Consider the following 13,107-nt stretch of genomic DNA (forward strand, 5'->3'; position numbering starts at 1 on the left):
GCAAGTCTCTCATGTACAAATGATTTTGAACCATTGCTACATAGCAGGGATGGGCAATCATTCCTCTCTGAGATGTCATTCCATAGGCCAATTCGCACAAACACTCTCTGCCCATCAGGTGGCCTTTGGAAGTCACTTTCTTGGGGTGAGCAGCATAAAATTTGTTCTTGCACATGGGTTCAGTAAAACAGGCTTCTTCCGCCACAGCCTGCCCAGAAAACCACAAACAATCGAACACATATTGCTTGCGCTGCCGCATTGTATCTCTAACATGCAAAGACCAGAGTGGACCAGATTCCCATGCCTCTGTTCCTTTACTTCTGAGAAAGCAAAGCGCAAGATTGTGCCAATGAGGCAGACAGAGGGTGGAATACTGCACTCTTCCAGTCATTTTGTCTGCTTCGAGCATCCAGACGGATTGACCTCCCCTCTTTTCCACCCCATGCCCTCCCAACCCCTCAAGAGCCACTTTGGGGGTACCTGGTGGGGGGAGGGGAGGGGAAAAGCCCTATTGCAAAAGCAAGCAGGGCTGGTTAGGAAGGGAATCCCACCCATTTTAATGAAGCACCCTAATCTTTTGCATAAATCTTAAAATGCTTTTTTTGATTGTTTCGATGCTGGTCTTACTCTGAGTAGGTCCAGTGAAGTTAATAGACACAACTGCACACAGTGTGGGATTCCCCCAGCCCATCCTGAGCAGATTTAGGATGAGTGGGGTGGGGTGGGGTGAGAGAACGTCCCTTTGTGTGAGCGGACTTTGATTGTTTCCTGCAGCAACTTGACTGAACCCCAACTCCTGTAAATTCAATTGCACCCGCATTTTTTATAGCAAAGGCTCCACTGAGGTATGTGGACAGGATCAGCGAGTGAAGGGAGTTAGGGTACAGCAGGGCTGACCAATGTGGTGTCCTGCAGATCTTGTTGGACTACAACTCCCATCAGCCTCAGCCAGCATGGCCAACAGACAGGGGAGATGGGAGCTGCAGTTCAACATCTGGAGGGCAACTCATTGGCTTTTCTGGGAATACAGTCGCTTTGTTTACCCCTCAACCTGCCTCCAGCACATCCGCCCCCTGCCCATGGCGTCCTTTTTGGCTTTCTATACCAGTGTAACGCCTGCCAGTAAGGCAAGGATGCGGATGGCGCTGTGGGTTAAACCACAGAGCCTAGGACTTGCCAATCAGAAGGTTGGTGGTTCGATTCCCCATGACGGGGTGAGCTCCCGTTGCTCGGTCCCTGCTCCTGCCTGCCTAGCAGTTCGAAAGCACGTCAAAGTGCAAGTAGATAAATAGGTACCATTCCGGCGGGAAGGTAAACGGTGTTTCCGTGCGCTGCTCTGGTTCGCCAGAAGCGGCTTAGTCATGCTGCCACATGACCTGGAAGCTGTACGCCGGCTCCCTCGGCCAATAAGCGAGATGAGCGCCGCAACCCCAGAGTCGGCCACAACTGGACCTAATGGTCAGGGGGTCCCTTTACCCTTTACCTTTTTAACGCCTGCCAGTAAGCCCTTCCCTCTGCCATGTTAAGTAGATATGCTGGGGAAGTAATTTACATGGGATCAGGCTTCTGAATACCACTTGCTGGAGACCACAGGTGAGGAGAGTGGCTCTCGTGCTCGGGTCCCGTTTGTGAGCCTCCCGCAGACATCTGGTTGAGAATCCTCCAGAAAAATAATCTCTCAAAGGACCTGTCGATGGCATTTTACCGTTCTACTGTTGAGAGTGTATTCACTTATGGTCTGTGTGTGTGGTTTGGGAGCTGCACGGTCAGGGGAAAAACAATGCTGTCCAGGGTTGTAAAGACTGCGGAGAGAATAATTGGGTGCACTCTTCCAACCTTGGATCATACCTATGCTTCCAGGTGCCATAAGAAAGCGGCAGAGATACCACAGGATAGTGCACACCCCGGAAATGATCTCTTTCAGCTTCTGCCTTCTGGAAGAAGGTACAGGGTTATAAAGACTAGGACTAGCCGCCTGAGAAACAGCTTCTATCCAAATGCGATTTTGGTTTTAAACGCAGTGTAAGGTAGTCTCTTCAGGGCGCGGGTGGTGCTCTGGGTTAAACCACAGAGCCTAGGACTTGCCGATCAGAAGGTCGGTGGTTCGAATCCCCGCGACGCGGTGAGCTCCCGTTGCTCGGTCCCTGCTCCTGCCAACCTAGAAGTTTGAAAGCACATCCAAGTGCAAGTATATAAATAGGTATCACTCCGGTGGGAAGGTAAACAGCGTTTCCGTGCGCTGCTCTGGTTCACCAGAAGCGGCTTAGTTATGCTGGCCACATGACCCGGAAGCGGTACGCTGGTTCCCTTGGCCAGTAAAGCAAGATGAGCGCCTCAACCCCAGAGTCGCAGGCTTGCTGGTTTTTGAAGGCCTGATGTAGATTTTTTCGATTTTGTTGTTCTCTATGGGACAATGACAATAAAGATGATTGTATCGTATCACTGGCCACTGTGAGAACAGGATGCTGGACTAGGTAGGACCTTCTTATGTTAGTAAGACCAGCAAACAGAGCAATCTAGAGCTGCTTCTTTATCTGACCTGTTGGAGGGGTTTGGTATCCTTCCACCGAGCCCTGCTCACCTGCTAGATCCTGAGCTGCTATCATGGCAGCAACAGGCCGGATCCAGGCCTATGAAGAACATAACAAGAGTGTGCTGGATCAGGCCAATGACCCGTCCAGTCCAGCATCCTGTTCTCACAGCAGCCAACCAGTTGCCTGTTGGAAACCCTTGAACACAGAACAAAAATATTCTCTCCTCTTGCAGTTCCCAGGTGATATTTAGAACCATTGCTGTCTCCAACTGTGAAAGCAGAGCAGAGCCATTCTGGCATTGCCATCTTCACTTTGCTAGCCTGGGAACAGTGTGATCCTGTGCGTGTCTACTCAGAAGTAAGCCAAAGGGACTGACTCCAAGAGAAGCGTTTGTAGGGTTGCCATCATTTGCACATCTACCTGGAAGTCCTATTGAATTCAGTGCGGTGGGTAGATACCGTAATTTTCCATGTATAAGACTAGGTTTTGTCTGCGGCAAGGGGTGGTGTTGATTGGGTGTTGCTGAGGCAATTGGGCTGCTTCTGCCGGTGAGAGGACAGACAGACGTTAGGAGGCTGTTGCAACATGTTAGTGTTAGCGTCTGAGACGGGTGAGTGATTTGCAGCAACCCCCTCCTAAAATAAGCTCAACAACTCTGGGCAATATCCCCTCCATTTTCTTAATTTTTAAAGGTAAAGGGACCCCTGACCATTAGGTCCAGTTGTGGCCGACTCTGGGGTTGCGGAGCTCATCTCGCTTTATTGGCCGAGGGAGCCAGCGTACAGCTTCCGGGTCATGTGGCCAGCATGGCTAAGCTGCTTCTGGCGAACCAGAGCAGCGCACGGAAACGCCGTTTACCTTTCCGCCGGAGCGGTACCTATTTATCTACTTGCACTTTGACGTGCTTTCGAACTGCTAGGTTGGCATGGGCAGGGACCGAGCAACGGGAGCTCACCCTGTCACGGGGATTCGAACCACTGACCTTCTGATCAGCAAGTCCTAAGCTCTGTGGTTTAACCCACAGTGCCACCCGCGTCCCTTCTTAATTTTTAGTCCTCCAAAATAGGGGCCGTCTTATTCATGGGGGCGTGTTATACACGGAAAAATATGGTATATCTCAATTAATTGCACCCAGAAGCTCCAGGTTCAATCCCTGGCCTCTCCAGGTAAAATTGGGTGAGAATCCAGGTTGAGACCCTGGAGAGTCACTGCCAGGCATTGTAGACAACACTGAACTATTTTCTTTATTTATTGCATTCATAATAAATAAATAAAGGATCTCAAAGTGGCGTGCCTGGTTCACCCCTTCCTCATTTGTTTCCCACAACAACCCTGTGAGGTAGGTTAGGCTGAGAGATAGTGGCTGGCCCAAAGTTACCCAGTTAACTAGACAGACAGAACAACCCCCTGGATCAGGCCAAAAAGGCTCACCTGGTCCAGCACCCTTGACCATAGGAGCCTACAGAAATTGAAATATATTTTGCTATCTGTGAAACTTGTCTGCCTGCCTTCTCTGTAGCCTAGATGTACTGCATCCACACAAGGAACTGGTTGTAAGTGTTCCATTCACCAGTTTGTGTTTGTGTTTTATTGCGTACTGTATTTTGTATTCTCATTTTGTGGTTTTCCCCCCTGTTGTGAACCGCCTTGGATCTCCGGATGAAGGGCGGTGTACAACATAAATGCATGCATGCCTTGGTCGTGAAGGTTTGGGAACACCTAACGAGATTCCCGGCCTTAAGAGACGCGGCATCCTCTGCTTTTCCGGTACCCAAAACTGGCCTCGGGATCCTCCGCAGCTCCTGTGGCGCTTTAACACACCTGCAGAGATGCGGAGACGGCTGTCGTCCGGGCAACGCCTGTTGCAGAGGACCCCACTCCCAGAAACACGCGTGTGCCGTTCACACGTGCGCGCGCGCCCTTTCCTGTTGACCCCAGCCTCCCTCTCCAGCAGGGCAGCGCACCGCAGATTGTAAGCTGCCCGGGGCAGGGGCTTGTCCCAACCAAAAGCCAAGCCGAGGTGCACCCGGCTCTTTGGACAACCCAAAGCGCCTCTCGTGGTACCCGAAGGGGCGTCCCTGGAAGGGGGTCCCGCGCGCCCTGCGATGCTGCTGCTGCTTGGGCGCATTTGCAGTGCGGGCTGCGCGCCGGGAGCGGCGCCTCCGCCGCGCGCGCGCGTGGCCGCGGCCGCCTCCGCCGCCTGCAGGTGCTCCCGCGCTGCGGCCTCCCCGCGATCCCCGACGCGCGCGCGCGCGCCCGAAGCAGGCGGAGGCTGACGCCGGCGGAGGGGGCGCCCCGTCCCCGCCCAGCCGCGGTTGCGCCCCAGCCGGATTGCGCCGCCGCCACTCCCTGCGCCCTCCCGCCGGAGATGCGCAGCTGAGCGCCGCTTCCCTCGGCCAGGCAACAGCAGCAGCAGCCGGCGCAGCGCTCGTCCTCGTCCTCGCCTGGCCGCCGCAGCATCCCCAGGCCCGGCCCAGGCTCCCCACCGCCTTCCTGCGACGCGGCAGCCGCAGCCGCCGCCACCGGGCGCGGCGATCATGGCCAAGCACCGCAAGGAGAGGAACAGCTGGGGTAGGTCTGGCCCGGCCGCGCTCCCTGCGGCCTTCCCCGGCGATCCTGGAGCGGGGCGCGCGGTAGGAAGGCCAGGAGGATCCGCCCGTCCCTGCGCCCATCCCCAATGTTGCTCCCCAAGGCGGCCCCGGCTGTGGCTCCACTCCGGGGGCGCATCGCGCAGGGCGCAGGGAGGATGGATGGATGCAGCCCCGCCGGCCGGCAGATTGTGGGGCTGGGAGGGGGGGGGAGAGGGAGAGGATGAACAATGGGGCCAAAGAGATGCAAGGGGTGGGGAGCCATTGTGTCTCCACCTCCCCCTTGTCAGAAGTAAACAAACCCAGAATTGGAAGACGGTGGTCGAGACAGGGTGGCCTTGCAAAAAGAAAAGGGTGTCTGGCTGTTAGATGGATTTTAGTAGCCCTTTAGCACTCCTTGGTGGCCAAAGGTAGTGTTTCTTCCCCCCCTCCCCACCTGTTTAGAATAATGTGTGATGGTTGCTTTTGCAGGAGTGGGGGCATCCCGATGCTTTTTAAATCATGAATTTTAGGCGTGATCTTCCTGCACAAGGAGGCACCGGATTTTAAGCCCCCTTCCCCAGACTTGGGAGTTTTGTGCAGGGTGTCTGCGTGTTGTGATAATGTGTGAACTGATGGGCCTCTCCGAAGCCGAAAAGGTGTGGTGCTGAGTGTGTTTGCTAGGAGGTTGAATCAGCAGGAAAGGGGGTGAATTTTAATGCACGTGTTTATTTACTGCATTTTGTGGGCTGCCTCCCCATCCAGAGATGCTGCAGGCAGCTAACGGAATAAGGTAGCCTTGTGTAGAAATTCTGGGCATCGCGTAATCCTTGTGAAACTAGCGGATGACACAGAACTGGGAGGAGCACCTGACACCACAGGAGTCTGGGATGAAGCTCAAAACAGACCTTGATAGAAAGGAGTAGAAAACAGAGGTCCAATAGAGACCAATGCAAAGTTTGGAGAGGAAGCAACAAACATGACGAGGGATCCCTAATGTGTTCATGTGAAGGGTGTATTGGAGGTTGCACTTGATCACAAGTCAAACATGAGTCAGCTAACACAGTTTTAAGGCTGCATTAAGGGAAGCTTTGTTTCCGAGTCACGAGGAACAAGAGTTTGACTTGATTCTGCACTAGTCGGACCTTGTCTGGAGTGCTGTTTCCTGTTCTGGGTGCTGTAAGGAGGATATTGATCGGGGTGGGGAAGCTGTGGCCCACCTGATGTTCTTGGACTCCAACTCCCAGCAGCCCCACCTGGCATGGCCAACGGTCAAGGATGATGGAAGTGGGAGTCCAGCTGCATCTAGAGGGTACCACTTTCCCCAGCCGTGGTTCAGAGCTTTAAAGGTAAAGTCCAGGGCTGAGACGACTGAGCCCAGGAATGAATTGGGAGTCAGCGCAGCTGGAACAAAAAAAGAGGTCTCTTGTTCTAGGGAACTCAGTGCCATCTTCTAGCCCTGTCTTGGCCACCCAGTCATTTAAAACAACAACAACAACATCATCAACAACAACACCCTTATCCCATGCACACTTATGACACATACCTGTTGTAGGTAAGATTCCAAACCATATCAATAGTGGTGACCACTGAACTGGGAGCTTGTTGTAAATGCCCCATTAATTAATCCTGATTAAAATGGTGATTGTGGGCTGTGCACAAAGGGGGTGGTTTACGTGGAATAGATCCAGTGTGTGGGATTGTGGGTTTGGAACTGGGAATGTAGTGGGGGGTTTGCCTTAAAAGGGGGGCTCACACCCAGTTATTGGAACGCTTTATTGGGGATTCCCCTCCCTTTTCACCCAATAGCTTTCCAGATACGTTATCTGGTTGTGCTTGCAGAACAAAGTACGAAATGGGGAAGGTGAGTTGAGTTTAAGCAACTCATCGTGACTGTGCAGTGTTGCATTTGGAAGAGGAGGAGCCGTCCAGGTGAGAGGAGGGGAAGCAGAATGTAGAAGGGGAAAGGCCATTGTGGTGTTTTCCAGTTGGAACAGTCCCTCTCTCTCTCTTCCGCCCCTCATCAGGATTTACCAGCTAGGGAACAATATCAGACAGCAAATCCCCAGGCCTAATGGAATAGGTGGGATGGGGTGGGTTGCTGAAGAAAATTCTAAAGTGTTGCATACAGTTCACCAGTCTAGTTCACTGCTTCCAGAATTGGCAAACACCCTTATTAATTTTTTAAAATATATTTTTTTCCAAAAAAAAAATCTATTTGCAATTTATAAAAATGCATATGAAACCATTACTCATTTCTGTACATTTCCATGAACAGGCACTGGGAAAATAGCTAAGGTATTATATATTTTTAAATGCGGCTGCTGTCTTAGACCAGGGTGGTTCACATTAACTGTGTCAAAAGCAGCCACATGAACTTTTCTTTTTTTAAGGTGGTACATACAGCCTATGGTTAGGTCAAATGGGGCACTGCCCCACCAATCTCAGTCTGGCCTGCCTGCCTGCCTTTTCATGGGGTAGTTCTGGCAGTCACTACCTGCCTATTGTGGGTCTCCCTGCCCTTGTCCCACCAGCTCCAACAACCACCAGCCACCACTGGCTACGACCTTATGGCCTGGATCATGTGAAAGGCTGGCCAGATCAGTTAGTCTTCCCTGTTCCAGCCTCCTCCAAAGTGAAAATGGACCCTGGAGCACCCTCAGTGTGTTCCACAAAGGCTGCATGTGGCTGGAGACCCAGCTGCTTTCAAAGGCAACAGATCCGCCTTCCCCCAAGAGAGGTCCTGGAGCACAGTTTGTAGACTCTTGACCCGACTCATCACTATGAGGAGCAGCTGAAGGAGTTGGGTATGTTCAGCCTGAAGAAGAGTGGACTGAGAGGTGACATGATAGCCACCTGCAAACATCTGAAGGGCTGTCAAAATAGAAGATGGAGCAAGCTTGTTTTCTGCTGCTCCAGAGGGTAGGACCCCAACCAATGGACTGAAATTACAAGAAAGATCTCGACTAAACATTAAGAAGAACTTTCTAACGGCAAGAGTTGTTTAACTGTGGAAAGGACACCCTCGGAAGTGGGTGGATGTTTTTCAATAGAGGTTGTCTTATCAGGGATGCTTTAGCTGTGATTCCTTCAGTTCATGGGGTTGAACTGGATGTCCTTTGGGGATCCCTTCCAACTCTACAGCACAATTCAAAGTGTTGGTGCTGACCTTGAAAGCCCTAAACGGCCTCGGTCCAGTGTACCTGAAGGAGCGTCTCCACCCCCATCGTTCAGCCCAGACACTGAGGTCCAGCACCAAGGGCCTTCTGGCGGTTCCCTCGCTGCAAGAAGCCAGGTTACAGGGAACCAGGCAGAGGGCCTTCTTGGTAGTGGCACCCGCCCTGTGGAACACCCTCCCACCAGATGTCAAAGAGAACAACAACTACCAGACTTTTAGAAGACATCTGAAGGGAGCCCTGTTTAGGGAAGCTTTTAATGTTTAATAGACCACTGTATTTTAATACTTTGTTGGAAGCCGCCCAGAGTGGCTGGGGAAACCCAGCCAGATGGGCGGGGTATAAATAATAAAGTATTATTATTATTATTATTATTATTATTATTATTATTATTATTATTATTATTATTTTCTATGATCTGCAACCTGCAAATAGTAATGTCGGCCTGCTGTTTTTGTAGAGAGTGCTGAGATCAAGTATGTGAAGTGCCTTCAAGGATGGAAAAAATGTGTCGTGTAAGGTGTTATGATTTATTTGTAACCAGCCGTGTTTCTTAATATGGCTGCCGAGTGTCATGTGCATCTTTTTTTAATGTTAGAAAATGATTTCCTCCTAAAAAAAAAAGCCTTTATGCTAGAGTGACTCCTCCATTGCCCATTTCCCCAGCCCTGCCTCACTCACGTTCTTCTACTTTGCAAGCAACTGCAAACCCCGGGTAGCGAATTTTGTCTTTGCAGCATGTCCTCCCATGCTAATTCCTCTGGAGCAGCTGTGAAGAGTGACAGAGCTCTTCCCATACTGCTCTCCCTCCCTCCCTGCCTTAGCCACGCAGCTGCGATGGAGAGAAGGGTCTGGTTGAGTTGCAGGCTTTTCCTTTAAATACTGCAGGGAAGTAGAACAAACTCTGCTTGAACTCAAAATAGTTCAAGGTGGTTTGTAGGTATCTTGTTGTTGCTGTTTAGACGTTTAGTCGTGTCCGCCTCTTCGTGACCCCCTGGACCAGAGCACGCCAGGCACTCCTGTCTTCCACTGCCTCCCGCACTTTGGTCAAACTCATGCTGGTAGCTTCGAGAACACCGTCCAACCATCCCGTCCTCTGCTGTCCCCTTCTCCTTGTGCCCCCCATCTTTCCCAACATCAGGGTCTTTTCCAGGGAGTCTTCTCTTCTCATGAGGTGGCCAAAGCATTGGAGCCTCAGCTTCAGGATCTGTCCTTCCAGTGAGCACTCAGGGCTGATTTCCTTCAGAATGGAGAGGTTGGATCTTCTTGCAGTCCATGGGACTCTCAAGAGTCTCCTCCAGCACCAGAATTCAAAAGCATCCATTCTTCGGCCATCAGCCTTCTTGATGGTCCAGCTCTCACTTCCATACATCACTCCTGGGAAAACCATAGCTTTAACTATACAGACCTTTGTTGGCAAGGTGATGTCTCTGCTTTTTGAAATACTAAGTTTGTCATTGCTAGGTATCTTAATGTATAATAAAAAAAAGAGGTAAGGCTCGGATGGCCTTAAAAGGAGGAGGAGGGCAACCAAAATGGTCAAAGGCCTGGAAACGATGCGTTATGAGGAACGGCTAAGGGAGCTGGGCATGTTTAGCCTGGAGAAGAGGAGGTTAAGGGGTGATATGATAGCCATGTTCAAATATATAAAAGGATGTCATATAGAGGAGGGAGAAAGGTTGTTTTCTGCTGCTCCAGAGAAGCGGACACGGAACAATGGATCCAAACTACAAGAAAGAAGATTCCACCTAAACATTAGGAAGAACTTCCTGACAGTGAGAGCTGTTCGACAGTGGAATTTGCTGCCAAGGAGTGTGGTGGAGTCTCCTTCTTTGGAGGTCTTTAAGCAGAGGCTTGACAACCATATGTCAGGAGTGCTCTGATGGTGTTTCCTGCTTGGCTGGGGGTTGGACTCGATGGCCCTTGTGGTCTATTCCAACTCTAGGATTCTATGATACTATGAAAAGAGGATTAGACAGATTTGTGGAGCATAAGACTACCCATGACTACTAGTCCCAGTAGCTGTGTTCTGCCTCCACAGTTAAAGGCAGCATTTATTCTGAATACCAGTTGCCGAAAACCACGGGAAAGTCATGCTTCCCAGAGGCACCTGGTTGGCCACTGTGAGAAGAGGATGCTGGACTAGATGTGCCATTGGCCTGATCCAGGAAACTCTTCTTAAACTCTTCTTGGGCATAAACACCAGGAAGAATGTCAGTGAGAGCTGTTCAACGGTGGAACAGTCTCACTCGGAAAGTGGTGAGCTGTTCTTCCTTGCAGAAGCAGAATTTTGGATTTGATATCCCGCTTTATTTTTATTTTTTTATAAAATTTTATTAGTTTTTTAACATATCATTTTCAACAGTAATTAAACATACTTTTACATCTTATACATTTTTTTTGACTTCCGTCAATCTCATCTGAAAATTTTCCAATCTTAGTATACATTTCTTACTTTCCCTCTTACATTTCAAACTCATAACCAATATCTCTATTCTTTTTCTACGTTGTAATGTTTCATATATTTCTCCGTACAAAACTTCTTGTAGTCCTACTAAGTGTAATTTGTTGATTACAATTGCTCTTCAGATAGTTCATATACTTCTTCCAAACTTCTGTAAATCTCTGGTCCCGCAGGTTTCGAATCCTTCCTTTCATTTTATCCAGTTCTGCATAGTCCATTCATTTTGTCTAGCTGTGATTCCTGCATTTAAAGGGGTTGGACTAGATGACCCCTGGGTCCCTTCCAACTCTACAACTGTATGATGACATGACTTATTGATGGAGTTCACTGTCACTGACCACGGACGCTAGCTAAGATCTACCGTATTTTTTGCCCTATAGGACGCACTTTTTCCCCTCCAAAAATGAAGGGGAAATGTGTGTGCGTCCTATGGGGCAAATGCAGGCTTTCGCTGAAGCCTGGAGAGTGAGAGGGGTCGGTGCGCACCGACCCCTCTCGCTCTCCAGGCTTCAGGAAACTATCCGCAAGCCTTGGGAGCTCCGCGGGAGTTCCCATAGGGCTCCCAAGGCTTGCGGATAGCAGCCTGCATCTCGAAGCCTGGGGCGCGCTGCACAGGTGCGTCCTATGGGCCGGTGTGCCCTATGGGGCGAAAAATACGGTAATTTCCTTTTGGCAGCAGCTGCAACTAAAATGGAATGTCAATATTCCCAGAAGACAGCTTAAACAGTATTTCCTTCCTGCCCGGAAGCTGGCATCAACTGGAAATGTTTTGCCAGCTCCGTTGCCTCTTGGCCTAACCTACCTCGCAAGGTGGTTGTCCCTTCCAACGCTGTGATTCTTTGTGTGCCACAAAATGGTGGGATACACATGGAATAAATCAAAGATGCCCAACTATTATGGTTGAAGTTTCTGTTCAGCTTGGTGGCGAATTGCACATGTGATAAATACAGGTTTGGTGGGTTGTTGTTGTTGTTTAAATTATTTAAGGAAAACTTCCCCGATGACTTTTTAAACCAAACAGCTTAATGGGCGATATAATTGCAGAGGTGGCATTCCCTAAGATGTTGCCAAAGCAAAGGAAGACCAGATTGGCTTGAAAGCACATCTTGGGTTGTGTGATGGACCAAGTCCCTTTATTTCCAGGCAAATGAGAATCAGTTGGGGCCAGAAATAGCTTTCTTGGAAGTCAGTTTCTGTGCTGGCTCATGCTAGGGCGGGGGCTGGTTTCTCGCAGTGCAAAAGCAGCTTTAAAATGCTGCCAAATTCACCGATAATTGACAGTGAGTTTGCAACCAGATTGAATGGCAAGGATGGAGGGGCCCATAGCTCAGTAAACAAGTGTCTATGTACTTTGCATACAGAATAACCAGGGCTCAGTCTTTCGTCTCTCCTTAAAAGAAGGTTCAGGTAGCAGCTGGTGCAAAAGACCTTCTTTGTCTGAGATCCCAGAGAGCCACTTCTGGTACAGGAAGACTACCTAGGTTAGGTGGTTCCTAAAGGTAAAGGACCCCTGGACAGTTAAGTCCAGTCAAAGGCAACTATGGGGTGCGGCGCTCATCTTGCTTTCAGGCCAAGGGAGCCAGTGTTTGTCCGCAGCAGCTTTCCGGGTCATGTGGCCAGCAGGACTAAACTGCTTCGGGTGTAACGGGACACTGTGATGGAAACCAGAGCACACAGAAGCGCCATTTACCTTCCTGCCACAGTGGTGCCTATTCATCTACTCTCACTGGTGTGCTTTTGAACTGCTAGGTTGGCAGGAGCAGGGACTGAGCAATGGGAGCTCACCCTGTCACGGGGATTCGAACCACTGACCTTCTGATCAGCAAGCCCAAGAGGCTCAGTGGTTTAGACCACAGTATCACCCGCATCCCTAGGTGGTTTCTATAAGGCAAACTTAGTTGGTATCTAAGGTGCTACTGGACAATTTTTTAATTTTTTAAAAATATTTTGACTGTGTCAGACCAACACGGCTACCTACCTGAATCTAGAACCTTCCCCCAGGTGTTCTGGGCTACAAATCCCAACAAAGAAGAGTCAAGCTAAACATCAGGAATAACTTTCTGACGGTAAGAGTTGTTAGACAGTGGAACAGAGTCCCATGAGAGGTGGTGGACGCTCTTTCCTTGCAGGTTTTTAAGTAGAGGCTGGATGGCCATGTGTCAAGGATGTTCTGGTTGAGATTCCTGCATTGTGTCCATAATAATAATAATAATAATAATAATAATTTATACCCCGCCCATCTGGCTGGGTTTCTGGGCGGCTTCTAACCGAATATTAAAAACAATACAGCATTAGACATTAAAAACTTCCCTAAAGAGGGCCGCCTTCAGTTGTCTTTTAAACGTAAAATAGTTGTTTATCGCCTT

At 49.8% G+C, this 13,107-nt stretch overlaps 1 protein-coding gene across 4 annotated transcripts in view; it reads left to right on the forward strand.

The window, feature by feature from the left end:
• The first annotated feature begins 4,803 nt into the window (after window positions 1-4,803).
• The window catches only part of ATL1 (atlastin GTPase 1), a 36,995-nt gene continuing 28,691 nt past the window's right edge, over window positions 4,804-13,107 (forward strand). For 2 of the 4 annotated variants that reach the window (XM_028721032.2, XM_077934747.1), the window contains exon 1: window positions 4,804-5,105. In XM_028721032.2, the coding sequence (XP_028576865.2) occupies window positions 5,072-5,105 (34 nt within the window). In that variant the 5' untranslated portion in view covers window positions 4,804-5,071. The remainder of the gene's footprint in view (window positions 5,106-13,107) is intronic. The other 2 variants (XM_077934797.1, XM_077934820.1) reach the window with 1 other exon arrangement.

This window comes from Podarcis muralis, chromosome 1, assembly GCF_964188315.1.
Source record: "Podarcis muralis chromosome 1, rPodMur119.hap1.1, whole genome shotgun sequence".
Taxonomy (NCBI): Eukaryota; Metazoa; Chordata; class Lepidosauria; order Squamata; family Lacertidae; genus Podarcis; species Podarcis muralis.